The following is a 27,774-nucleotide window of genomic DNA, read 5'->3' as shown; positions in this document are numbered from 1 at the left end:
CATATTTATGACAAACATAATACTTGTGGTATAGTGTACTATACCATGAATATTTCATCATGGTATAGGACACTTTTCTTCATCAGCGCTCTATCTTCAAAAAAGCAGTGATATATTTGGTGGCTTGATGCTTTGTACACCAATCACTCACCAGGATTTCATTCAAAGTAATGAACAATTTCATTTCATTTTATCAATGAAGGATATGATCTTCATTTCATTTTATCAATGAAGGATATGATCTTCATTATTGGGACCATTGACTCAGGGGGATATATTTCATGAGACCTATTCTCACCTTGAGCTGCTTGTTGTGCTCCTTGAAGTCCTCATCCTCGTCGGAGTCGGAGTCCGGCATGTGGTAGATTTTAATCCCATTGTCATGGATCTCATCCAGCACCTGTATTACATACCAGGTATCAATATGAGTTTTATCTATGATTTCCAACTGCAGCAAGTACTGGTGGTTGGTTGTGGTAATGTGTAAATGTCTATGTGTGTGTGTGTGTGTGGGGGGGGGGGGGGGGGGGTTAAGTTGGGATTAAGAAGATGGATCAAAGCTTTCGGTTTTGTTTTTTCTCACCCCTAGCCTTTTTTAAAAACTTTTATGTAATCCTGTCATCCTGTTATCAACTGAATGGAATAAAATGTAGATGATTCAGTATACTATTATTGAAGAGGTGTTTTAAATTAGTGAGAACAAACAACTTTCTCATACTTTCTGCATTAACTTGAATATATTCCGCAAGACTGAAAAACCTCTAATGTACAAGTTTCTTAGCTCTCAGACATATCCCAGTGGGCAATGCTTAATGAGCAAAAACAAGGAAAAATAGAAATTACGCGGTGCGTAATATATGTCCCCGCCGGAAGTAGCATTTTTTAGCAAAATGTACAATATACAAATTTTTAGGTCAAAAATCAAGGTCAAAGGTCAAAGAAGTCAAAGGTCAAAATTCTGTGTAGAAGTTATGAAGCCCTCACCTAGTGCTATCACATAAAGCAAACAGAATCGAAATCGGGTTAGAAATGCCGAAGGAGTAGCATTTTGTAGCAAAATGTACAAAACAGGTCAAAAATCAAGGTCAAAGGTCAAAGAAGTCAAAGGTCAAAATTCTGTGTAGAAGTTTTGAAGCCCTCACCTAGTGCCATCACATAAAGCAAACGGAATCGAAATCGGGTTAGAAATGCCGAAGGAGTAGCATTTTGTAGCAAAATGTACAATATAGGTCAAAGGTCAAGGTCAAAGGTCACGACTGAAATTCTGTATAGAAGTTTCAGAGCTCCCATGTAGTGCTATCATATAAAGCAAACAGAATCAAAATTGGCTCATAAATGACAGAGAAGTAGCAAATTGAAGATTTTGATCACACACGGACGCACACACGGACGGACACACGGACGGACGGACGGACGGACACACGGACACACACACGTACGGAGCCCGTTTCATAGTCCCCTGCTCGAACTCATTCGGCGGAGACAAACGAAATAGTATCTGAACATGTCAAAGAATACAGATGAAGACATTTAAGGACAAGTTCACCTTCATTAACATAAGGATTGAGAGAATGCAGCAATTTTAGTAGAACACATCAGTGAAAGTTTGAGGAAAATTGGACAATCGATGCAAAAGTTATGAATTTTTAAAACTTTTGCATTGAAACCACTGGATGAGGAGACTACTAAGGCTCGTGATGTCATATGAGTACATCAGTATAAAGAAAATGTAAAGAAAATTCGACATATTTTCACTTTTTTTCGCATTATAAAGAGCACTTGACTTGCCTCTTTCTAAAGGCAATGGGAATAATATTACCCATAACATGTCAGTAACGAGTCAAGGGAATGTGTACTTTTTCAAAAGATGAAATTTTGTGAAATTCTCTTTATATATTCCTTAAATTGTTGTACGCATGTGACATCATACACTGCAGTAGTCTTCTCATCCAGCGGTGACTGCACAAAAACTTCAAAAATTCATAACTTTTGAACGGATTGTCCGATTTTCCTCAAACTTTCAATAATGTGTTCTACTAATATTGCTACATTCTCTCAATCCTTATGTTAATGAAGGTGAACTTGTCCTTTAAGCATTCAAGCTGTAATTGAGACTGTGAGTAATCACATGCATTCAATTAAAAAGACACAGCCAAGGCAGGGCTCGACACTAACGGTGGCCGGGTGGCCCGGGGCCACCAAAAATGAAAGTCGGGCCACCAAATTTCAAAAAAGGGCAAATTTGGTGGCCCGGCTCGGGCCACCAAAATTTTTTGAAAAGTATGTCAATAAATTCGTAACTTTTTGCGTCGGAAATTAGCAGTTAAATTTGTTTCAAGGATGGATGAAAAGGACTGAATGAGTGCCTGAGAGTGAGCGTTGCAAGTTTGTTGAAGTTTATTTATGAGTAGATATGTCCAACTTTTAATTCTTACTATCATAAAACTTGTATGTTTGACTCATTAAAAGAAAAGGACTTTTAATGTTTTTTATTGTTTTTTTTCGGGCCACCAAATTTTTCTCTCGGGCCACCAAAAAATTGAAATTTAGGATTTTGGTGGCCCCATCGGGCCACCAAACAAAAAAGTTAGTGTCGAGTCATGGCCAAGGTATTGCAGTCGGGGTCCTGAATGATCGATGGAGAGAAGGAAAGAAGCAGCGTACCTTTTGCTTGAGCTTGTTCAGTTCCCTCTTGGTCAGGGTGTCGGACTTGGCAATGACGGGCACAATGTTGACCTTGTTATGCAGTGCTTGGATGAACTGTATATCAAGGGGCTTCAGCCTTGTTCCAATAAAAAGAAGAGGAGAGTCACAAGAACAACTTTATCATTCATCTTGCATTTCCCTGATCTGCCAATTCATACAGGCCTGGGAGAGGTTTGAATTGTTTCAAAGAGATCCAGATTTTCTAGCTCTCAAGTGGACTGTTTAAAAGGGTACCACGAACGAGGTGTCGTGGAGGTTGTACAAAAATTCACATCACAGAGTATGAAAGTGAGAGTAAATGATGAAGAACATAAAGCATACTTCAGGCGTTACAATTCAAACTTGAATGTATCGTTTACATTGTATGGTGGCTTTGGCAATGTGATGCCAGGAATATCCACAAGTTAATGGGCATAACTTTCATTTTCAGTTACATTCAAAGTATTGAGAACCTAGGGGTCCACTCGTGGTAGACTAGTGACTAGGACTTTCTTGTCTTTCTGTCTCATTCAGGCTATGTACAATTTGTATAGTATCGGTAAGTCTGCATGTATGTTTGCATGCATGTATGTATGAATGCTTGTTATATGTACCAGTATGTATGCATGTGTGTATGTATGTATGTATGGTTATGTGCATGTTCGTATGTGTACACGTATGTTTTACAATGATGTATTAATGTATGTCTATTTGTATGTATGCATGTGTGTATGTATGTATAGGTGTGTATGGATGGACATGTGCATTTCATAAAGCGATTCGGCCTCCTTTTGTAAGGCAGTCCCATCAGTGACTGACACACCATTTGCAGTCAAAAAATAAAACAAGAAGAGCATGCAGCATACAAATATACACTGGCATATTTACAACAAAACACATTAAGACAAATCTCAAAGACAAAGGCGGTTACAATAGGAATGACAAACATTTGTGCACAGCAATAAAGTAGCACTTCTATGAGCAGATCTCTGTCTTCCTACAAATATCGTGCATGATGGTCAGTATGGACGATGTGCCAAATGGTCACTCACCCGTGGCCGGTGGGCGAGATAAAGTAGAAGCAGCAGTGGACGCGGTTGTCGACGATGTTTCTCCTGTTGAGACCGCTCTCGTCGTTGAGGTAGCGCTCGTACTGGTCGTCAATGTATTTCAGGATGGGATCGAAGCTGGGGAGGTATAAAAAGAGAGAAATGAAACAGCCATGTCATGAAATGTTTCTGGATGCACAGTGTCTGTGAGATAGCTAGTAACCTCAACCCATTGTTTGCACAAACCTAGTGGGTCATGAACAAATTCTATGAGGATTCTATAATTGATTTACCTTCAACCACAATTAGAGAGAAAATTTGGTAATACATTAATTATAAGGAAGTTTGCAAAGATATTTGATATTACACTAAGACTTGTTCTCCCAATCAAAACTAAACCCATTACCTCCTAGACATACTTGTAGATAAAATAGAATGAATCCAGCTTGTGGAGCCAACAGGTTAACATTAACAGATTAACAGCCAGAGGCTCAGATCAACATGTGATAAAACTGCAAACTTACCAGTCGTTGTTATTGATGGCATCGCCATAACCGGGCGTGTCCACAACAGTCAGTCGAAGCTTCACTCCTCGCTCCTCAATCTCCACCGTGGAAGCATCAATACTCACAGTCTTGTCAATCTTCTCTGTGACACACACAGGAAATCGAGGGCGATAAACATACATGCCCGAATTCACACGAAGGTGGTACAAATGAAACCATGGACAAAAACCATGGAGCGCCAAGTGTCGCTCGGAATATTTCGTTATGAAATTGGTCATTTCGTCAACAAAATGACCGTTTTGTTAACGAAATTATCATGTCATGGACGAAATGTTCATTTAGTTACAAAATGTCATTTCTTTACAAAATAATCATTTCATCGACGAAATGACTGAATTCGTAACAAAATATTCCATGCAACACTTGGTGCTCCATGGTTTTTGCCCATGGTTTAAACCATGGTTTCATTTGTATCACCTTCGTGAATTCGGGCCTTTGTGTTATACCAGCATTTACAGCCAGGCTCATATTACATGACTAATGCCTTCAGCAAAAATAGATCAAAACACACACAAACCCTTGATGATAGATATTAATATCACTCCCATGTTATGAATTTATCATTCTAAAAAAAGTGGTCAAATGTAATCTGTAAATCAAGCACAAATAAAATTCATGACATATACACCAATTTCAAGATCAGTCCATCAGAGATTGCCCATGTTAGATAGGCAGCACAACAACAGAGCATCTGTTGCAGGAGTGTCCCCTGCACAACACCTTGAGGCCACACGCTTTGCCACAACCACAAACACTGGAGAACAAAAAACTGTGTGGGAGTCTAACTGACCTGAACAGCACTGCATCATTCATTTTGGAGATGGGCATTCCCATTTACAAGTAAACAAGAAGAAGAAATACTGATAATGGTGATATTTAACCAATCCAAGAGTTAATTGCTTTGTTAGTTACCTGCCGCACTAGGAATGTGTCTTTCTGGGTAGAGATCCGTTAGAAACAGACTGTTGATCAGTGTGGACTTGCCCAGACCAGACTCACCTGTGGAATGGGATGATATTACTCACAATTGATCACATAATTTCAAAACATCCAACAAACACTACAAAATACCACAGAGAGCTGGATATTGCCGACGATAATAAAGATTTGATAGATTTGGAAAAACAAAGGTGCAATGTCACATCAATTTTGGTGATAAATATATGATAAAATGAAACAAACATTTTACAGGGCCCAAGGGGAAAAGAAAAAATGCTGCTAATTGTTATATTCTAATTTGATAAACAATTAATGCAAAGTCCAGCAGATATAAGTCTAGACAATGTTTATAGCTATGTTCAAACACATAAAAAAAAAGACAAATGGCATACTGTAGAGAATTAGCACAGATAAGCTACATTACATTAACACTTTCATTATCAACTAGTGCTTTCCATATATTATTCACATGACAATGTGGGCGTTGCCTGTAGGCAGGAAGTTATAAGGGAGCTCATTTTTTGGCACATTTGTTTACTTTTACACCTTCATGTTCTTCCCATCTAAAATAAACAGTGCTCCATTGATTTCCTCCTAATCATTACAATGTTCATTGAGTTTCAACTGCACACAGCTACTCTTGCCCACCACAAGTACCACAGTAGGGGACAGTATTATACAATTTAAATATTAATCATCAGCCTCAGATTCGTTACATGGAAAGCTTTAAACTGCCTTATAAAATTTGCATCTGAACATAACATTTACACAACATTCAAACTGATACACTCATATATGCAGAATTAATCTGATTCTTCAAACTGATTTTACGCTTGCTGAGAATAAATGAAACCATTACAGTCTAGTACCAAAACATTACATTAGAAAGCTAAGCAATTCAGATGCTATGACACTCACACAAGACTAATGCCACATCATTTAAAATGAATTTAAATTTCAATGAGTAATATCGCATTAACATGTTGCAAACAAACCTGTGTTCATCCAGTCTTTCTTAAACAAATTGAAAGTTGATTTTAACCATGGTGAGATAAAAGATTAATCGCCATTTGTTAAATATTTTCTGTCCCCAGGTGCCAAACAATGTGCTATATATCTTGCCCAATGATTTTTAAACCTGATTAAGTTTTCATAGTTATAACTAATAACTCCAATTACAATTTTCACCGCCTACTAACTGATCACATGTACACCCTATGTGAGATGGGATCGACAGAGGCGGCAGCAAGATTTTAATCAAAACATCCTTTCTGAAATACAACGTACAGTGTGTCGAAGGCGGCACATGGAAACTGCTAAGAGGCATGCGGCTTCCGGCAATGACTTTATGACTGTCACAGCCACTTGACTTTTGTCATCTCATGGGCCTGTCTGAGCCATAGGGTCATAAGGTCACTCCTTGCCTGGCTGAGGTATTCATCTATAGCCATGACATCAATTATATTTTATGTGGGAGTCATGTAGGATTAGCTGCAACAGCGTAAAAACATGATTTTCATAAACTCCCCCTGCACATACGATTCTTTTCAGTCCCTCACGTTGCTGTAGAAGTTCCTGTCATTGAATAAAACCAGTACTGAACTGGTTTGTGTATCCATGAACTATCCAGGGCATACCAGTAGTCACAGATTTGATACATAGTGTGAACAGTCCATCAAATACACAAAACAATCATACTGATGACAAATAAAATTCTTTGCTTAGGGTAAACAATAATTCCAACCAGTCTACAGTCTGTAATGACAAAGTCAGTCCACTTTATGAGTATAGGAAAATATTTTGTGTCTTTAAGTGCTGTTGATTGACATTTCCAAGGTTTTTGCTTCTGCATGCCATGCTACATATTGTATACCAAACATATTTTTAGGTGTACACAATTTTGAAGAGTTATTATATCACTCTCACACTGGGGGGAAAAACAAACAAACACATGTACAATTTTGTACAAAAAAAAAACTTTTTTTGAACAATCTTGTGGTAGATAGGTATTGTAGCTCTCTGAAGATTTGATTCTGCTGCTATGCTGTGCATTTGCTCGTCATCTAAAATCAAGATACACTGCATATACCGCCAACTTCTCACAAGTATAAACATGGGCCCCTCAAATGAGTGAGATATCTTCCTTTTTGCAAAAATTTATGAAATTCCCAGAGGAAGCTTACACTGATGTACTCATACATATGTAGGACATCTGGGCCCATATCAAGAGATATTATCGATTATTTCATAAATTTCCTTACCACACAGGCTGCCATAGACTTACCACAGAAATCAACTATATAAGCAGTTACAACTCTTCATAAAACAGGGCCAAGGACCTTTTCAAATTAAAATCTTATGCAATTATCTTTGGTATCTTGCTCTCTTGAACTGAACCCGATACTAAAACAGCAACCTGATTTTACACCACAGTTTGGGTGTGTTTGGAAATTTGTGTTTCTGTTTCTGTCAGGAAGAGCAACCATCAGGCAAATGTGACGATACGTCATCAGCCAACAACACAATTTTACTGAATGCTACTACAAGGTTCAATATCACAATCCCATGCATAATTACATTAGACATTGCATTAAATAATCAGAGTTGGATACCTAAAAAAAAAAGTGAGAGGAAAATTAAGATGACTTACCGACAACCATGAGTGTGAACTCGAAACCCTTCTTGACTGATTTCCGGTGCACCTGGTTGGGCAAGTTGGCAAAGCCAACATACTCTGGGGTTTCTGGATTGCTGAACTGCAAAGTGAATGGTGTATTCATTAGTTTCAGGTACAATTGTAAGAACTTTTTAATTGCTCGTTTCCATGACATTTGTTCCTGTGACAATTGCTCCCACAAAATATCTGCACGCTAAGCCAAACATAACCCCAACCCTAATCCTAATCCTCGCATCAAACTAAACCGAAAACCCTATCACAACCCTAACCCTAACCTCAAAGGGATTGTGTAGTACATGGTTGAGATCTAACTTCAGGTTTCTAACATTTTTCATTGGTGAGATAATGAGAAACCTTGTATGAAATATGAAAAGCATGTAATTCCATGAGGAACAAAACAGAGCGATCCTAATAAAATGTGGGACCCAACTTTGATTACGATCACTTTGTTTTACTTTGTTTTTGGATGTTTCAGCCATTCCAAACCCATTTTTCATCAAATAAACTTTGGATTCCTCTTAAAATGGTAATGCTTGTACTATTTCATAAGTGTTTTCTTGGTATCTCGCAAAAAAAGTTAAAAGCAATTCTCATCTCCACCAAAACTGTACCATCCCTTTAAGTTCTCAGAGAAAATAAGACCGGAGTAAATGTGACAGAGCAGATGTTGTGTCTCCATTTGCATAGGGGTAGACAGTTTTCTCTCTTCTCTCTTCTTGATATAGTAGCATTTCCTTTAATTCATCAAGGATGCATGCCAAGAGAATTTGGATGACTCACAACTTTGATCAAAGAGGAGTACATTTGTAAGCAACCTCAAGGGGTCAGATTTCAAGCCGGCTGTTAAGGCTGTATTGTTCCATGGTACTACAAGAGCACTCCATCCCATGCAGTTGTGATAGTTTGCAATAGTCACAATGTGATTGCAAGCAATTTCTTTGGAATAATATCGGATGTCATGCCGCCCAAAGAAAACAATTATTCCATTATCCAGAGGGCCTGAACAGACAAATATGCATGAACTAGTCACTTCCACAATACAACATAGGTATAGTATACAAATAGTGACTGCTATGAGGGGCACAGTTAAAATTATGGGCCCAAGGTGATGTGAAAACCAGAACTATGCCCGAAGCGAAGCTGAGGGCATAGTTATGGTTTTCACATCACCGAGGGCCTACATAATTTTAACTGTGCCCCGAATATCAAGCTGTCATTATTTGTTTTATATACCGAAAATATAGATTCCGAAATATAGATACCGAAAATATAGATTCTAGTCTCTTTTACAGCACTCGTAATCAACGCTGATCGACAGCGCGGCGGTCGTATCATTGGTGCGTACATATGAGTGATCTATGTGTACGGGGTTGCGACTGTCTCCAAACCTATTTACAGGGCACAGTTGATTCTATGCCCCGAGCACAGTAAATCATGACGTCATTTTGATAAAAAATGGGGCACAGATATTTTCATGACTCCACTTTTAACCAATCAGATGAGAGGAATCTATATATGCAGGGTCCGAAATTGGCGATGGTCCGCTGGCCATTGGCCACCCAAAATCACGTCGGATTAGCTAAAAATTATAAAATTCTGAAGTTACTAGTCCGTCTGGCTAGCCAAAATATTGCTTCAGTGTCAAAATTGATTCTAAGTAGTCCGCCTGGCTAGTTAAAAAAAAAAGTTAAGTGCAACCCCTGATATCTATGAGGTATATAATAATATCTATAGACTAGAGTTCTAAAGACTAGTCGCATTCACCTCAAACTGATACATTCCACAATTCACAATTGTTAAGTGTATTACTCTACATAGAATAATAGGATAAAGTGTATAATAGGATAAAGTGTATTACTCTACATAGAAATATGAATGACATCTGAAAAGTTAACACAGCATCAAGCTTTCAACCCTGTAAAATATCTAAATGACTTGCTACAAGGCCCTGATCTCATACAGAACACTAGTAGTCAGTGGAGTGTTTTTTGCCTGCAGAATCACCAACAATGATTCTCTGTCATGCACGTACCCTCCAACCTCAATTATAGTTCAATATTGATATCAAAAGGAACAGGATATACATGCTTAAGTCAGACAAGTTTTCAATGCAATATCAATATCACACAATAGTTGATAGCATGAATGCAAACAAGGTGTGCACAAGAAACTGCTAGAGGAGAAATATCAAGTTACTCCTCTGATATTCTTTGATATACTTTCCTTTTCCTGCATTAATTGCACTTGGTTCCAGAGTCCAACATAAATACCCACACCCCTATCAAAAGTTTCTATTGTGTAACATCATACACTTTTGTACACAGCCAGTTTTAGTAATTTTGTACAATATTTGCCTAGATATCTAAGAGAAAATAGATATTTGTCAATGACAGAATAACTGTGCATTACATAATCAAAATTTCAGAGCAAATTAAAAGACACATCCAATCCTCTCTATCTCTTTCGCTCAACACATCCCCCCCCCCTCCCCATTTCATTATCAATGTCAACCCATTGAGAAGGGGCTGGTTTTACTACAACACAGATTTTAATGGTATGGTTTCAACAGCTCTGGACATAAATTATAATTCTAACTTGAGAAAGGGGGTGGGGAGGAGAAACAAATAAAACAAAGTTGCAGCTGACACTGAATGCTAAGTGTGTCACCATATAAAACAAACAGCTTTTCCAAACCGCACAGTTTGATGCCATAAGAAACAAAGGTACCGGTAATCTAACTCCACTGGCTGACTGGAAAATGTGCTGGTATCCCTCAAAGACTTCAGCAAACAAACAACAATAACATTTACTTTGGTAAAATATCTCTCCTAATATTTGACCCTGATGTATTTATTGGGCAGACGTTCAGACAGCTGAGTTATGGCCTTGAATATAAGGGTTCCAGGATGTTAAAGGCATAATTTACCATTTGCAGATGAAACAAAAACCCAGCATTAGTGCTTAAAATAGTTCTAAAATGTAAGTTAGGGATAGAAACAACCACTGTCAAAATTTGAATCCATATAATCGATGTTAAGTGTTGTTAAATACACCAAATGTGAACAATAGTTATAATAAAAATGTTTCCAGACTGAACCGTATACAGTTACGGTTTATTGAGAAAAACCCGATATCTCCTTATATTTTAGGTTTTATTGCAAATATTTCATATGGTAGGATGTTTTATGATACAACAGACCTACACATATGCATCAAATGTGATATCTTGAACATTTTTGAAATCACTGCTCCCAAAGATAAACTTGACCTTTAACTTGTGCATGAAATCCAATCTACATTATATTCTCACAGTTTGACAAGCATAATATGAACTAGAGATTGTAATTTGTCATCACTGACAAATTAAGGTGATCCGATTTTTTTTTAATCAATGATTCGAGTCCTGATCGCAATAGGCATGACCATACAAGTGTCATGTGTCATGTGTTTAGAGACATTGGCCGTGTGATGTTTGAATTCTCACTTAGCAAAGAGAGTCATATCTGCCATGTTTGGTACCAAATTCTGTATACACTATAACGAAGAAACAGCAACAAGTACATATGACCTTTGACCCACCTTTGCACTCCCAAGATTGCTGATGAAATAGTGGTTATTTTGTGAAATGATTCTCGCAACATCGTCTATACGTGTGAAAAATATGGGAAAGATAGGACAGGTATTCACCAAGATACAAGATGAAACATTTATGACCTTTGACCCTAATTTACATACCCAAAATGTTGTCCGATCTAGTAGTTGTTATTTTATGAAATAATTTACGTGACATGAACTAAACATGTGCAAAATATGGGGGTGATAGGGCGTGTTTTTCTTGAGTTATAGCAAAGAAAGTTGTAGAAAAAAAAAGAAATATCTCAATACATAGAAGATAAGCTTTAATTTCAACCAAGTTTTTTATCGTGTTCCCGACATTGTATGAAAAAACCATGGGCAACTTAACGATAGCGCAAAGTCTCAGCTACAACATATTAAAATCTGGGAGAAATTCACTTAGGGGTAAGTGAGCTAGTGCTCGATAAAGACAATCATGTCAATTTTCACATTTAAAAAAATTCCCTCCCATAGAGATAACACGTCATGACGAAGGTACAAAAAGTACATATGCCCTTTGACCTCAATTTGCACAGACAAGATGGCATCTGAGTAAAAAGTAGTTATTTTGTGAAATGATCCGTGTAACATGGTCTTTGCGTGTGCAAAATATGGGAAAGATAGGACATGTATTCACTAAGATACAGGATGAAACACTTATGACCTTTGACCCTAATTTACATACCCAAGATGGTGTCCGATCAAGAAGTTGTTATTTTATGAAATAATTTACGTGACATGAACTAAACATGTGCAAAATATGGAAGTGATAGAGGCCGTTTTTCTTGAGTTATTGCAAAGAAAGTTGCAGAAAGAAAGAAATATCTCAATACATTGAAGATAAGCCTGAAATTCAACCAAAATTTTTGACGTGATCCCGACATCGTATGAAAAAAACTAAGGGCACACTTACGCTAGCGCAAAGCCTCAGCTACAACATATTAAAATCTGGGCGAAATTTACCGAAGGGTAAGTGAGCTAGTGCTCGATAAAGACCGTCAGGTCAGTTTTCATTTCCAGAAAAACTGCACTCCCATAGAGATAACACGTAAACTGGTCAAATTTTACAAGGATACTTTCAATCCATTTTTATGAGGTGATGACGTCATCCAATCAAAATTTTGTAATTAAAAATATGAAAGTAAATTCAATAAGCTACAACATACTGAAAACTGGGTGAAAATTGGCAAAGGATAAGTGAGATACGCTCGAGTAAACTTGAAATTTGATGACGTCATTTTGAAAACTTACTTTTTTTACGTTATTAAGAAATTTGATATCTTTTAATCATTTTGCCAGCATTGCCGCCCCATGAAATAACATGTGCAACTCATCAGCTTTCAAAATACGTAAAGAAAATGGGGGGTCACCGTTCATCCTGACGAGTAAAATCGGATTTAAAATTGGCGGTTTTTTGGCATTGTTGCACTGTATATCGCCATTGACGCGCGCGCGGAATTTCAACTTTGACGGGCCCGTATGACGTCATATTGAGTCGGATTGACTTGAAACTTGGTATAAGTATTCCTTGACATTTCAGACATCCGATCAAAGTGAAAAAACTTGAAATTTCAATTGCATATGAGCTGTGCGTGCGTATATGCGCGCGCGCGTACGCGTCCGTCCGATTTTTTCAATTTTTCAAAAAATGCTCCAAATGGTCTGAAACGTGTGCAAAAAAAATTTTGAGCTCGATTGGAGCATACAAATATTTCAACGCGCGCGTACGCGCACGTTTTAAGAGAAAATATGAATTTTGAGAACATGAATAGAATGCGCATAACTTGAAATATATGTGACGTAAATTTCATTGAAAAACTTCATTCCATTAATGAGATATGATTGAGAATGTGTTTTCACATAATGACGTCATAGTGACGTCACGGTCGACTGATCACAATGATACATTAGATTTGCCGTCTTTGGGACATGATGCATGCATGGTATAATTTTGAAATTGATAGGCAGCGGACTTTCTGAGCTAACCTCTGCACAACTTTTGCGGAGAAATAAAGAAATAAAGAAGAAGAAAGAATCCGTACAGATACAGAAGGTGATCCGAGAGGATACTCGGATCACCTAATCATCTTAACCCTTCAACACGCAATCCAATTCCTAGTACACTCTATGGTTTACTACATGATGATTCTAAATGCAGGTTTTAAAGGTAGGGGATACCTTTTACAGACCTCCCAAAATGCAGCAAAACATTAAATATGAACCTCAGGGGACTTGTTTAGGCCACTGCTTAGAAATTTGGAAGTCAACAGTTATCTACAATTTGAATAATGCACAAAACTCAACTGCTCAGTAGTTCTGTGTGTCAGCCACACTTAAGCCTTTTTGTTGTAGTCTTCTGTACTTTTTATCTATAAACACAAATCTAAAAGAATAAGAGCTGATGTAATAACATATAGAGTGTGTGGCAAGAATGTAATGTTTGTAAGTTTTGATGAACTTTATTCACAAAATATACATGATGGACACACATGCAGTGCATGGGTCTGCAAAGGTAGCCTAGTAATGTACTGGAATTTACGGTGAGCCCCGAAAAAAATTCAATTCAAAATCTAACGGTCAATAAAAATGTACTAAATGTTACCTTACACTTTCAATACTTTATGGGAGTTTCTAAAATGATACTCTCTTCACCATACCACTGTATTTATACAACTCTTCATTTAAGGCATGCAAATGGGATTCCCTACCTTTAAGCCTCTTATATTCAGATCCAGATTTGGTCCTGCCTGAATTGGACTGGGCCATGGCCAGGTGGGGTGGTGTCAAACTTAAAACTTGATAGGTTCGTCATTCTAAAACTTATCTAAACCAATTTCAAAGCTGTAGAAACCGGGTGCATCTAATTAAGTTTTTATGCTAAACTATTCCAGAGTTTTGTATTGCGCACTATAGGACAATATTTTTTTTTCCTTGTAGTGGTACGTGATTTAAAATCATACAACTTTTTACCATGCCCGCTTGTGCCTTCTTTTTAATCAGACCTAAATCAGGAAATACTTTTTGATCATATTTATGAAAGAGCTTGAATGCTTCAATCATATCACCTCTCGCCCGGCAATAAGTCAAACTTGGGAGTTCAAAATGAATCAACCTCTACTCGTAAGAGAGAGCTCTTGTTTCAGGTACTAGTACCAGTTTTGTGGCTCTCCTTTGAACATTTTCTAAAACTAATACATGTTTTGTTTTGTTTTGTTTTTCAAATGAGAACTCCATACTGCATGGGCATATTCTAAGTTAAGTCTTACAACCGCTTTACACAAGAACAAGTTATCCTTGTGTAAATGTACAAATGTTCTTCTTGAAATTTCATTAATCTTTTAGTTTTATTAATTTGTGCCTGGAAATTCAGATCAAAAAAAAAGTTTAGAAGGTTATCAACCACCACTCCCAAGTCCTGACATGAGCCTACATGTGAGAAGTAAAATACACAAAATTTCCAATATTCATCGCATAATCATGCCACTTTTCTCGACTGCCAACTGTAAGAACACAGCACTTTTCCGAATGGAACCCGAGAAGCCACTTATCTGACCAGGAAATGAGACATTCAAGATCTTTTTGCAAAGAAGCAGCATCACTATTGGAAGTAACATGCTTGAAATTTGTTGTGTCATGATCAGCAAACAAATAAACATGAACATGTACTTTACATGGTAATACTTTAACTACTGGTACGGTGGTAACCTCTTGTTCTAACCACTATCCAGGCTATCTATGATGAAAGAGAATCAAGATATCAGGTTTACACCAGTGCATCACTGTAGTGTATGTATTACATCTTTACTTCAGAACTGTAAACACTGATCTATCTAATCAACCATCATTGGTTCTAACCAAACAACCATATGAACACTAATAAAACTGAAGTTACGTGATAAGTGGCGGCCAAACAGTCACGGATCATAGCTCAGTAGCTTGTCCGTACACTCTGACTACTGCATTTGGCAATCCAAGGGTTTAGGCTGCATATAGTTAGGACTTTAAAATGACACTTAAAACTTACAAAGTATCAATATTCTAGGTTACAGACTAGTATTGACACAAGTTTCAGTCTTTCAATGGCATACTGATGATCCAACTTTGGCCACTACTATTAAAAAAAAAAAAAAAAATAACAAACAAATGTCATTATTATTGCCCAATGCACACAGAAAAATTGCATTGTTAATGGACTTGCCACTCGCTCACTAAAAATAATGTACTACCAGGCACTTCCTGTATACATTTACATAGTATGCAAGCGTATGCATATGTTCCATTAAACTTAGCCAGCTGCACAGCTCCTCAACTGTTGAACAATTCTGACAATTTCCCCTTGGTGGGTTGTTATGTGTTTGCCTCCTTCAATCTCAGTCTACGTAACAAGAGACAGAGAAAGGGGAAAAAACACACCAAAAACAAACTTATAACCTACAGAGGGGAAATTGTTGCATTCGTCCAAACAGATTAGGAGTGTTATAATAATAGATTATCAGAAGCAAATATAATATTATATGCATACTAGGTCTACAACATGGCAATTCATGTAAAGTCGCTGGCTAATTTCAGCAGTATGCATGCAAGGAGTAGCAAGCAAATAGCAAAACCAGTAGATCTAGATCTAGAGTAATCACCCCAGTTTGCGGCAAGGTGCCTATTTCTGATCTAGGTAGGAGCACTTTCATTCATCAATAAAACAGCTAATGAACATCATGTGTGCTTATTACCAGTCCCACTTTAAAACACACAGGCAGGAGTTTACTTGCAAGTGTTATAACTATGGGAAGTGACACCTGATCCTGAATGGGCCTTTTCATTGATGAATGAAATGGCCCCTGAACAAATACTAGTACCAGTAGGCACCCTGTAAATCTGTACAAAGTCTGTCGCAAACAGAGTAGGGTTGGACCTACTACTAATCGACCGCCTAATGTTTATTTGCTTTATAAGAATATTTAACACTGAAATTCACGTAAAAAACTTGACCTACGTGATTGAGAAAATCCAGCTCTATCAAATGCCGTTGTTCCCTTTTCGATTCGAAGTTTCAGTGCAAAAATATCGCCGACGAACTTGCGTGGCCTCGTTTCAGCTCCCCGCGGTAAATCGCGTTTTTAGGATCGACTGCTGATTTTGCATTGACAATGCACGTAAACTGAGTTGTATTGAACACCGTGTTGTACGAAGCTTTTTAGAAGCCTTTTAGAAACTTCCATAGACATTACATTGTGCTGTCATTACGATTCGGTGAAAAAATTCATTCGAAATTTTGTCCTTGATTAAAACCATTAATGAACAGTGAATTATCGCGTTTTCCCACACCATCCTAATCTACATTCAAAGCCAATCCATTTTTATGTGCTTTGCGCGCAGAGAAGTGCGTACTAAGTGTTCAGTGCGCGAATTATACGCGGTCGGTTTCAATAAGGGTGGTCGATATGTAGTAGGGCTACCATACTATTTTACCCAGCATATGACATTGGAATTTGTAAATACAGCACACATTAACAATGTTAAACTAGGTCTAGAACTAGTAGTAGTAAATTACCCATTTATCCTTTTCTTTTTCTTTTTTTTTTTTTTTTGAACATTGATTTTTAGCTTCCGGTTATCAAAACAGATACCACATAATATCATACTACGGCAGCGTACGTCACAACGACACAATGTCACAAACTTAGTCAGACCATGTCGACCAGTCACGTCACGTCAGTAACACTACAGAAAAGATTAATTTTTATTGTGTGTTGAACTATACAATTACAAATGACCTGAAATGTAGCATGGAGACCTATACTCTCATTCGGATCGTTCATTCCAATCCACAGCGAGTCGAGTAGCCACCCACGACTATCTACACTAGCGGAAGTTCGTGTGCCGCCTTGACTGCCGGCTTACTCGAGCTCGCTGACAGCTCGAGATCTCACTTTTACTGGACGTCTGCCCCATACATAACCCCAACAAGCAACACTTCACCCGTCATGTCCATAGACTTGTGTGCGATACTGGAGTGGAGACCAAGGCGAGTAGCAGTTATACCGGTGAAGAACTGAAACGCCGCAAGTAAATCACTTACCGTAGATCTGGAGTCTGAAAATAGAAGACAAAAAGAACGTCATATTAGTACATGAGGCATCAAGCTTATCTAAAACGACAGTCTCACTGCAAACGACTCGCATTTAAAGACGATTTTCAACAGAGTATTTCTCAAGAACGAAAGATCGTACCTGCCGCCATCTTGAATCTTACAGCGTGTGATTGTGGATAGCGCCACCACGAAGCAGCTGCCACGCCCTCGCCATACCACCAAATAACAAAAGAAAGTTTTGGGCTCTCATAATAACCCATTTTAGACGGGGAAAATAAACATACACCAGGGTAATGCGTTACTAACTCGTCAAAATTAAGTAAAATAATTAAACCTCCTTCCGACAACTATATCCACAACCATAATGTTTGTTTGTTTTTTCATCGCGGGAATTCTGCAGTCATTGATGAAATTGTCGAACTCGACAGTTTTGCGTTTATTTATAGACCCAATAAGTAATTACTGAAGAATGAGGCAAAATTTGAGTGATTATCTACAATGTTGTATACGAAGAGTAAGTCCTCAGATCTCAGCTGTATCGAAGTACTACCCGGCTAACCTTCGTTCTGGCCACACGAACGGAATGAAATCTAACATCGACCCAGTAACAGACAAACAGGCAGACACAGGTGCACACACACACTGAACGCGGATAATAACAACTTATCTCTATTTCCTGTAGAGATCAGTGGTTATCACGAGTAGGCCTATATGCACACCTTGAGATAATTAATTGACCCATTGATTTATCAATAGATTGGTTAATCAATTTAATGATTGATTGTCGACCGTCTCTTTTTTTGTCATCTTTAAGATTTTCTTTAAGATCTTTAAGATTATGTTTTTTCATAATTATCCCACTAGGCAATCTAATGAGTTTCATTTGCCTCTCCTGAGAACTTTATTAGCTCAGAGTACAATATACACCGGTCCTAGATTTTGGAATTCATTAAGCTGTGAAATAAAAAATTCCCCTTCTTTTCATTCTTTTAAACACAAGTTGAAATCATTTCTATTAATCCTCTCTGATATATTTCTTTATTAGTTAGATCTCATCAACCCCAGGGTTCATCATCCATCCACCAATCTTTCGATCACTGACTTCATTATTACGTAATGGATTACATGGATTATTATGTAATAGTCATCAAATCCTTGCAAAGCTGCGTCCAGTACCAGCCCTCTGAAGCACATTCTCAATCACCCCTGTTCCATTTCCCTAGTTCAGCGTGTAGGCATTCTCTTTTTTTCCCTTTCTCTCCCTCCATTCTTTCCGTCTTTTTTTGTCAAGTCGTGTCATGTCTTTTGTATTTCTCCCGTCTTGTTCCGTTCTGTCGTAAATTATATCTGTGCTAAGTATTTGAAGAGTTTGTTTGCAAAAACCGATAAGTCCATTTTTTAAGATTTTGAAGTACGGTCTCTGTCATTAAGTACAAAATAATACCTTTTAAATGATATATTGGTCACTACATATAAAGGTACATTTTTGAAGTTATGGTCAAAAGAAGCGAAACTTTTCTTATTATTCTCTTTATTTTTCTTGACCTTTAATCGCAAATATCTCCATTTGACAAATATGGACTTATCGGTTTTTGCAAACAAACTCTTCATTTGTAAATAAGTAATTCATAAGTTTGTTCATTTTTTGAGTGGTTCACAACATACAAGCTTGCTTTTTAGTGGACCTCTCAATTCTTTTTTTCCCCTCAACTAAAGCATAACTTTGTACTTTTTTGCCAGTATGCATTCTTTTGTTTATCTGTATCATTTATCTTTTGCAAAGTTGAATGTTTATGTTTATGATGTAATTCCAAATTTATTATACGTTATGTTTTTTTGAAAAAAAAGAAGAATGAAAAATAAATGAATTGAATTGAATTGAATTGAACTGAATTGAATTGAATTGAATTGAATTGAATTGAAGATATAATTTTGCTCTGCTTCACCTGGCAGTGTATTGTAATATCAATGAGAGCACATCTTTCTATAAACTTTTCCTAACTCACATACGCATAATGACATGAAAATACAACACTCCATCTATCTTTTTTTTTTTCCTGGAAATTGACATTGTGACTATTTTCTCAGATGCACAATTCTGATTGTTTTGTTTGTTTGTTTTTTCTTTGTAAATATCTTACCAAATGCTTTCCCCCATCTTGTTTTGCTCATAATAAAGCTAACCACTATACTTTTGCTTGCATTAGGTCCACATTTTGATTTTCTTATATAGATCTATATAGGTCTAATATGCTTCTTTGTTTGATTAAAGTAATTTGGGTAATAGAATCTTTGATTGACAATTCTGGACCAGTTAAAAGTTAGTCTGAAAAGAATATATAGCAGGCCCTAAATTATACATTGACAACGGTGAAAGTTTCATTAAAATTGGATAAAAATTAAGGAAGTTACGAAATTCTGTGAAGTTTCGCTAATTTTCACAAGACAGTTCCTGGAAAGTCATAATAGATATGCAAATGATGAGTTGATAATGTCATGACATCGCCTCACAACTTGCAATTATGTACATGTAAAATCTTGAAAATTTCGGGTGTTTTTATTTTGTTCAAACGCAATTTTGTCACAGTCTCATATCTTAATGTATCTGACTAATCATTACTTTGAAATTATTTATCCAGGAGTGACATATTTATTATGTTTCACACTTTTACAGCAGGAAAGTTTTATTTCCGGCAGGGTTCTTTTTTTCTCACCTGTAATTAATAACAAATTGTGAGGTGACATCATCATCATCATCATCATCATCATCTTTCAAAAATAATCTGATTTTTTTTTTTGATTATTGACAAAATCTATTTAAAGGGGATGGCTAGTAACTGATCAGCGGGAATCAGTGGGAATGCTGGGGGATGATTGTTCCAATCCTTGTGGGATTCATTTAAGAGTACATTATGTATCTATTGTTGTGTGAAAATTATATGCTTCAGAATGGTCTCATATTCAAGTAATGTGCAGTTTAGTCGCCCTGTCACTGTACAGGCATGCTAACCTGGAAACATTAAACTGCACATTACTTGAATATGAGATAATTCTGAAGCAAATATTTTTTTTATACACAACAATAGATACATAATGTACTCTTAAATGAATCCCACAAGGATTGGAACAATCATCCCCCAGCATTCCCACTGATTCCCACTGATCAGTTACTAGTCATCCCCTTTAAGTCTTATCACCAAAATTAATGTTTTATAAACATAACATCATGAAATTGTAAAATTGTCTTGATCCTTTAATGGTTGCAAAAGAACCGGAATATCCACATTTATTTTCTCTTAAAAGCAAGCAATTGTTGCTGAGCGGCTCCAACCATTCATTACCACTCCATCATCTTCACACCACGTAATCAGTTTAAACAACCCCCCCCTCTCTCTCTCTCTCTCTCTTTCTCTCTTCCTTTTCTCTTACACTGCATGACAGCGACTTATAGTGTAGGGATTCGTGGTGTTTGTTTCAGGTTTGTTAGGTTTCCATAATATTTTTTATTTTAGTTTGTTTTGTAATTCCACTTCTTGTATATTACAGTAGGCCTAAACATAATAATTGTTGTGTTATGTGGGGGGGGGGGGGAGGGAGGATGCACCCTATACAAGCATTGCTTTTTGGCATTCCTCCCCATCATTATGTCCGTATATATACAATATGTTTTAAACTTATCTTTTATCATGCATTTTGATATGTATGACTTATTCAATTTTTGTGACATGAAAGAATGAATGAATTAATTAATTAATCAGCTTGTACATAGACCCTTATAACTGCTCGATAGCTGTTTTGAAAACATTAACCAATCTGTAACATTTCTTAACACCCTAATTTTTATCCATTTTTGATACAATTTTCACTGTAAAATTCTGCATTTTCTTTTCAGACTAACTTTTACAGACTGGTCCAGAATTAAGATATTTTGAAGACGCTGTTGTGATGGACTACCTGCATCGATGTGTTCCGGAACAGACACCGCAACCACGGCACATGATATTTTAGTCAGCTGCTCGTCACGCTAGATTAGTTCCAGAAAGCTGTAACTTTTATGTTATAGATCCACATGGACTCCAATAGGTCTTCATCGGTTTCAGTTTTGCTTTGCTTTCCTCAGAACTAAAAATGGTTTCTGTCACATTTTGGATTTCAAGGTTCATACAGGCCTATAATTACATGCTAGCTTTTGTTCCCATCATTCCTCTTCCATTCTATACCTCGTCCATTTTTATTTGTTTGTTTGATTTTTTTTTTCAAACCTAGGCACTGGCATCTTTTCTACAATAATAATTATAGAGACACGTGCAGTGGTCCAGTGATCCTTGTGTAACCATTAGCGGGCTCATTCTGTTTTTGGATTTTATTCTATTCATTAAACTTATATCAAGAGTAGACGAAATTACATTCCCACTTGATCTGCATTTTACTGTCGCGGTGTGTGTGTGTGTGTTTGTGTGTGTGTGTGTGTGTGTGTGTGTGTGTGTGAGTGTTTTGGATATGCGTTACGTCGCAGCAAAAGAAATGAGATGTCATGTTTTGTTTTATACATTAAAGTGAATGGAATGCACAGTATCAAGAGTAGACGAAATTACATTAACACTTGATCTGCATTTTCCTGTCGCGGTGTGTGTGTGTGTGTTGTGTGTGTGTGTGTGTGTGTGTGTGTGTGTGTGTGTGTGTGTGTGTGTGTGTGTGTGTGTGTGTGAGTGTTTTGGATATGCGTTACGTCGCAGCAAAAGAAATGAGATGTCATGTTTTGTTTTATACATTCAAGTGAATGGAATGCACAGTATCAATGAGTATAATAGTCAATAGGAATGACATAAAGATATCAAGAATATTTATTCAGATTCAGATTCAGATTCAGATTCATTTTATTGTCCATATAGGAAATTCTTTCTGTTGGTATTTATAAAGGGATAACTACGTTATACATACACCTCATCACTGCATGAATTCCAATTACATATCAAAAAACATTTAAGACAATAGACAATATTACGCAATCACATGCTCACAATACAGTGAACAAATACATAATTACCAGTTTATTATCTATTGTAATTCAGAACAAAGAGACGTGGAGTCCGTACATGTGTATAGGTCATATGCTAAATGTTTGAGGTGAACACTCAGTGCCACGGAGGAAGCGGCGGAGAGGGGGAGGATGTCGGAGCCTCGAAGGGGTATCCCCTAGTGGCCTCCCACACACTGACGAGGGATATTTTGCATTCTTACAAAAGTGAAATCTAAAGATATGGTTACTCACTGTTTATTGTCAATGAATATGCAAGAAAAATTAAGATTAAAGGACAAGTCAGGTAGGCCTACCTCATATGGAATCTATCACCTTCTCTTTTCGTGTCTGCGTTTTCGCTGTGTAGGCCTATTACGGAGATGGACAGAAGGGGGGGGGGGGTTGGGATGGGGTATTCCAATCCGAGGCGAGGGAGGGAAATTTTGCATTTTTAAAATTGAAATCCAACGATCTGGTGAACACGTCGGGGGAATATTTAGAAAATTGTCAATCCAAAAGTGAGAAAAAATAATATTCGAGGACAATTAAAATAGCTAATGTATCTATGACACATATGACCTCTTTTTCTGGGTCTGTGCTTTCACTGTGTGCTATGCCGGCGCAACGTTGTCAAAAGTGGGGAGGGGGCACTTCCGGGTTTCATGAGCTAACAAGCAAAACAAACAAACAAACAAACAAAAAAAAACAAAAAAAAAGGCCCTTCAGCGCAACATCGGGTACCACTTCCGGGTTTCTTCAGCTGACAAGCAAACCAAAAAACAAAAACAAAAACAAAAACAAAACAAAAAGGTCTTCAGCGCAAAAACAAAGCCTTACCGCGCTCACACTTGAAGGTTTCTATCTATTCTTTCTAGTGCCACTAACGCACTTCCGGGGTAAAAAGAGGGGGCGGGTACCAAAGTGGTGACACCTTATGTATTCCTTTGTATGGTGAAAAAAGTGGGGTGGGAGTCCGAGACCCGAGACCCCCCCCCCCCCCCCCCCGCGGTTCCTCCCGCCTTGATATAGGTCTACCAAGCCTACTGAGAGATGGACAAAGAGGTTAGGGTAGGAGTATCCCCCTCCCGTGCAGGCGAGGGAGATTTTGTATCACTTTTCACTCAAGAAGTGAAATCCACATACAGTGCACCAACATCGAAGACATGAACGGGCACCATGTGAAAGCCTTATGTGCTGGGCCCTGTTTTATCAAGAGAGATCGAGTTGATTGATCCTTATCAATTATATTGCCCAACTATAAAATCGAGTATAACTTTCGATCAACCATAAATCTCTCTCTCTCTCTCTTTATCGAAGAGACCACTAGCTGGCTTCTATGGAGGTATACATAGATCAGTGGGAGAGAATTGATTTCAACTCATACTCATCGTCGTGACTCATGTACTAGTAATCACTAGGCTATGTTAATGATACGGCCGGACGTAGCAGATCGTATAAGTTATGATTGAGTAATGCACTTAATTGATTGTTGGGGATCTTAATTCATTTCATTTTGAAATTTAGTTACGATTTTATTACAAATAATAGAACTAACAAGGTAGGAGGAGGGGTTGCATTTTATATTAAACAACATTTTGGATTATTTTGTACGAATGAATGAAACTATAGAATCTTTGGTTGTTGAAATAGATATCCCAAAGTTTAGGAATATTTTGATTACATTGATATACAGACCTCCAAACTCCAGCAGTGCATTATTCTTAGAAGCTTTACAGGATCTCATCCATAACCCAATCTTTGTTAATAAAGAATGTTTTATTATGGGCGACTTCAATATAGATATTCTTAAATGTCACACAGCAAAATGCTTCTCAGAATTTACTTGATAGTATGTTTTCAGCTCCCTTTTTACCACTTATTACTAAACCCACCCGAGTAACAAATAATACAGCTTCTCTTATTGATGATATATTTTGTAATGTTACGCCCACCCCTAAATCGAATATTATTTTATCCGATATAAATTATAGACCACTTCCTAATTTTCACATCCATCCCAGTCACCACGAAACCAATCAGTCCCATTAGAGAAGTTTTCAAAAAAGTTACACCGGATAATTTACAGAATTTGAAGAATAGTTTGAATGAAGAAACTTGGGGAGAAGTGGGGCACTCATGATACGGATCTATCATTTGATGTTTTTATGAATATTTTGAATTCTCATTTAGAAAAATAGAGTTCCTTTGGTTGAAGTTAAACGTAAATGCAAAAAGTATCCTACAGATCACCATGGACAACAAAATCTCTTTTACGATCTAAAAATCGAAAAAATAATTTGTATTATGCAGATAAAATCAAACGCACCGAACAATCTCACTGTAAATATACTACGTATAAAATACTCTTACAAGAATATTGCGTTATGAAAAAAAGAAGTATTACGCGGATCAGATATCTTTTTTTAAGCATGACGTGAATAAGATTTGGAAAATAATAAACAGTGCTATAAATAAAGAAAATGATAAATCCTGTATAACAAGAGTTGTTTCTCATGATAAGGAAATAACAGACCCTGCGTCGATTGCAGATGCATTTAACCTTTATTTTTCTCAGATTGGACATGATCTTGCCAATAAAATTCCTACATGTCAAAAAGAAATTTTATGAATTTCGTCAGTCACCCAATCCAAATTCATTCTTTTTTATCCGATTATTAGTTATGAGGTAAAAGATATCATTATGAGTTGGGAAAGTAAAAGAAGTTCGGGACCTGATTGTAACGATAATGTCATTTTGAAAAGTATATATGAGAGTAGTGTTGAACCCTTAACTAATATTTTTAATTGTTGTTAAGTAATGGTATTGTTCCGTTACGAATGAAAGTTGCCAAAGTAATTCCAATATTTAAGAAAGGTAACAAGGAAGATATTAATAATTATAGACCAATTTTATTGTTGTCATCGTTTTCAAAATTGTTAGAAAAAGTCGTTTATTCTAGACTCCTTAAATTTCTTGATTTTTATGATGTTATATCCGATTCACAATTCGGTTTCCGTAAAGGACATAGCACTTCTCAAGCAATTCTCTCCTTTATTGAAAAAGTAGCCAAAGCAGTAGATAGGGCTCATCACACAGTGGGTGTCTTCCTGGACCTCTCCAAGGCCTTCGATACCATTGATCATATTAAAATATTACGTCATAAATCATGTCACTATGGTATACGTGGTAAGGCCTTGGAGTGGTTCAGGAGTTACCTTTCAGATCGTAAACAGTACTTTTCTTTATCTGGTCAAAACTCCTGCAAACAATCTGTCAACTGTGGTGTTCCTCAGGGTAGTTTACTGGGACCTCTTTTGTTCATTTTGTATATAAATGATATAACAAATGCTTCTAATATTTTATATTTTGTACTGTTTGCTGATGACTCAAATGTTTTTCTTTCTCATTCAGATCCTTACATTTTGGCGGATTTGTTAAATTCTGAATTAAAAAGAATGTTATGTTGGATAAGGTCGAATAAGTTGTCTTAAAATCTTCTTGAAACTAAGTGTATATTATTTAGTAATATTTTGAATAGTCTCCCCAATAATATAAAAATAGATGATATAATAAGCAAAAATCAACGTTGGTGAAGGTGATGGGACAAACTATCACTTCTGAGGCGATCTGGATGTAGCTATCTTTCCGAAGCGCAGCTGAGGAAAGATAGCGTACACATTCAGATCGCCGAGGAAGTGATAGTTTGTCTCATTGCCTGAAACTAAAAGTTGATTATTTGGTTTATATTCCACATCTAGGGTCCTAGATATTCCCATTTTATTCCACATCTGAAACCGTTTTAGCTGTCTTAGGCTACGTAGTTTACTTTATGACGTATGCGCGTAGATGACAAAACGACAAAGCATTTGCTCCGCGCCCCGCGCGTGGCACCGAAATAAAAGTGCGTTGCACTGTGGTCTATCACTTGACCCAGGTCAAATGATAGACCACAGTGCAACGCACTTTCATTTCGCACGTGAGTACTCAAAATTGTAAGTTATATCACGCGTGTGTGGACTAAGCAAAGAGATTTTCCCCTCTTTGGGACTAAGAGATCAGCGAAACAAAATGACTATCATCATAGAGTGTAACGAACTTTTCTTCTCAGGTGATGTGATCTGTGATGGGCAAAACTACGCTTTATCACGTGATCAGCTCTTGACCAATCCTATAGCAAGATTCTTAGTATGTGGAATATAATTATAGATGAAGTTTCATCGATGAACTTTTTAGGTTTGATTATTGATAATAAACTTTCTTGGAAGTCACATATTGATAGAATTTGTCACATAATATCTCAAAATATTGGTGTTATTAATAGAGTTAAATATTATTTCCCTACTCCCACCCTTTTAATGTTATATTCAGCTTTAATTTTACCTTATTTTAATTACGGTATCATAGCTTGGGGGAACATACATCCAACCTATCTCGACAGACTGTCCCGTCTCCAGAAAAAAGCTCTTCGAATAATTTGTCATGTATCTTGGAGAGCTCACACCGATGTTTTATTTTCTGAAAACAAAATCTTAAAGATAACCGATATTTATTATTATTGTCTTGGCCAATTTATGTATAAACGCTCTAATAATTTGTTACCGACTGTTTTCACCAGTACGTTTGTGAGAAACCGCTCGTTCCATAAATATCCGACTCGTCACTCTGATGAATTCCATCTGCCTTTAACTAGAACTATGTTTACACAATCTATATTTACATTTGCTGGACCTAAATATTAATCTGAAGAAAAACATTTTGAACAGTTACAAGAATTTATCTAAACATCATTATGAAAATTAATATTTTGTATATTAATTTCATGAAATTGAAAAATTGTATTGATCCTTTATTCTGTGGTTGCAAAGAAGTGTAAAATCCAACCTTATATTCTGTTGAAATCACAGCCAAGCGGCTCCATCCATCCACTACCTCTCGTCTGGTTATAATCTTCTATTGTTTTGTCCTCGCTCCACGTAATAAGTGATCTCTCTCACACTCTCCCCCCCCCCCCCCCCCTCTCTCTCTTTCTTTCCCTCTCTCTCCCTCTCTCTCCCTCTAATTTCTTTCCCCTCTCTTCCGGTATGACAGCGACTTAGTGTATAGGGATTTGTTCTGGGTTTTTGTTTCGGATTAG

The 27,774-nt window shown here is 37.0% G+C and overlaps 1 protein-coding gene across 2 annotated transcripts in view; it reads right to left on the bottom strand.

Moving 5' to 3' along the window:
- Positions 1 to 17,795, bottom strand: part of LOC140228046 (septin-2B-like) — a 28,671-nt gene extending 10,876 nt beyond the window's left edge. The window contains exons 1-8 of one of the 2 annotated variants that reach the window (XM_072308446.1): positions 17,759 to 17,795; positions 17,608 to 17,621; positions 7,890 to 7,995; positions 5,213 to 5,299; positions 4,259 to 4,382; positions 3,738 to 3,872; positions 2,665 to 2,782; positions 299 to 400 (exon numbers count right to left, since the gene is read on the bottom strand). In XM_072308446.1, the coding sequence (XP_072164547.1) occupies positions 299 to 400; positions 2,665 to 2,782; positions 3,738 to 3,872; positions 4,259 to 4,382; positions 5,213 to 5,299; positions 7,890 to 7,995; positions 17,608 to 17,621; positions 17,759 to 17,768 (696 nt within the window). In that variant the 5' untranslated portion in view covers positions 17,769 to 17,795. Of the gene's footprint in view, positions 1 to 298; positions 401 to 2,664; positions 2,783 to 3,737; positions 3,873 to 4,258; positions 4,383 to 5,212; positions 5,300 to 7,889; positions 7,996 to 17,429; positions 17,497 to 17,607; positions 17,622 to 17,758 lie in introns of those variants that run through there. The other variant, XM_072308445.1, reaches the window with a different exon arrangement.
- Between the last annotated feature and the right edge of the window lie 9,979 nt (positions 17,796 to 27,774).

Source organism: Diadema setosum, chromosome 4 (assembly GCF_964275005.1).
Source record: "Diadema setosum chromosome 4, eeDiaSeto1, whole genome shotgun sequence".
Lineage (NCBI taxonomy): Eukaryota > Metazoa > Echinodermata > Echinoidea > Diadematoida > Diadematidae > Diadema > Diadema setosum.
This window is presented reverse-complemented; position numbering and strand designations above follow the sequence as displayed.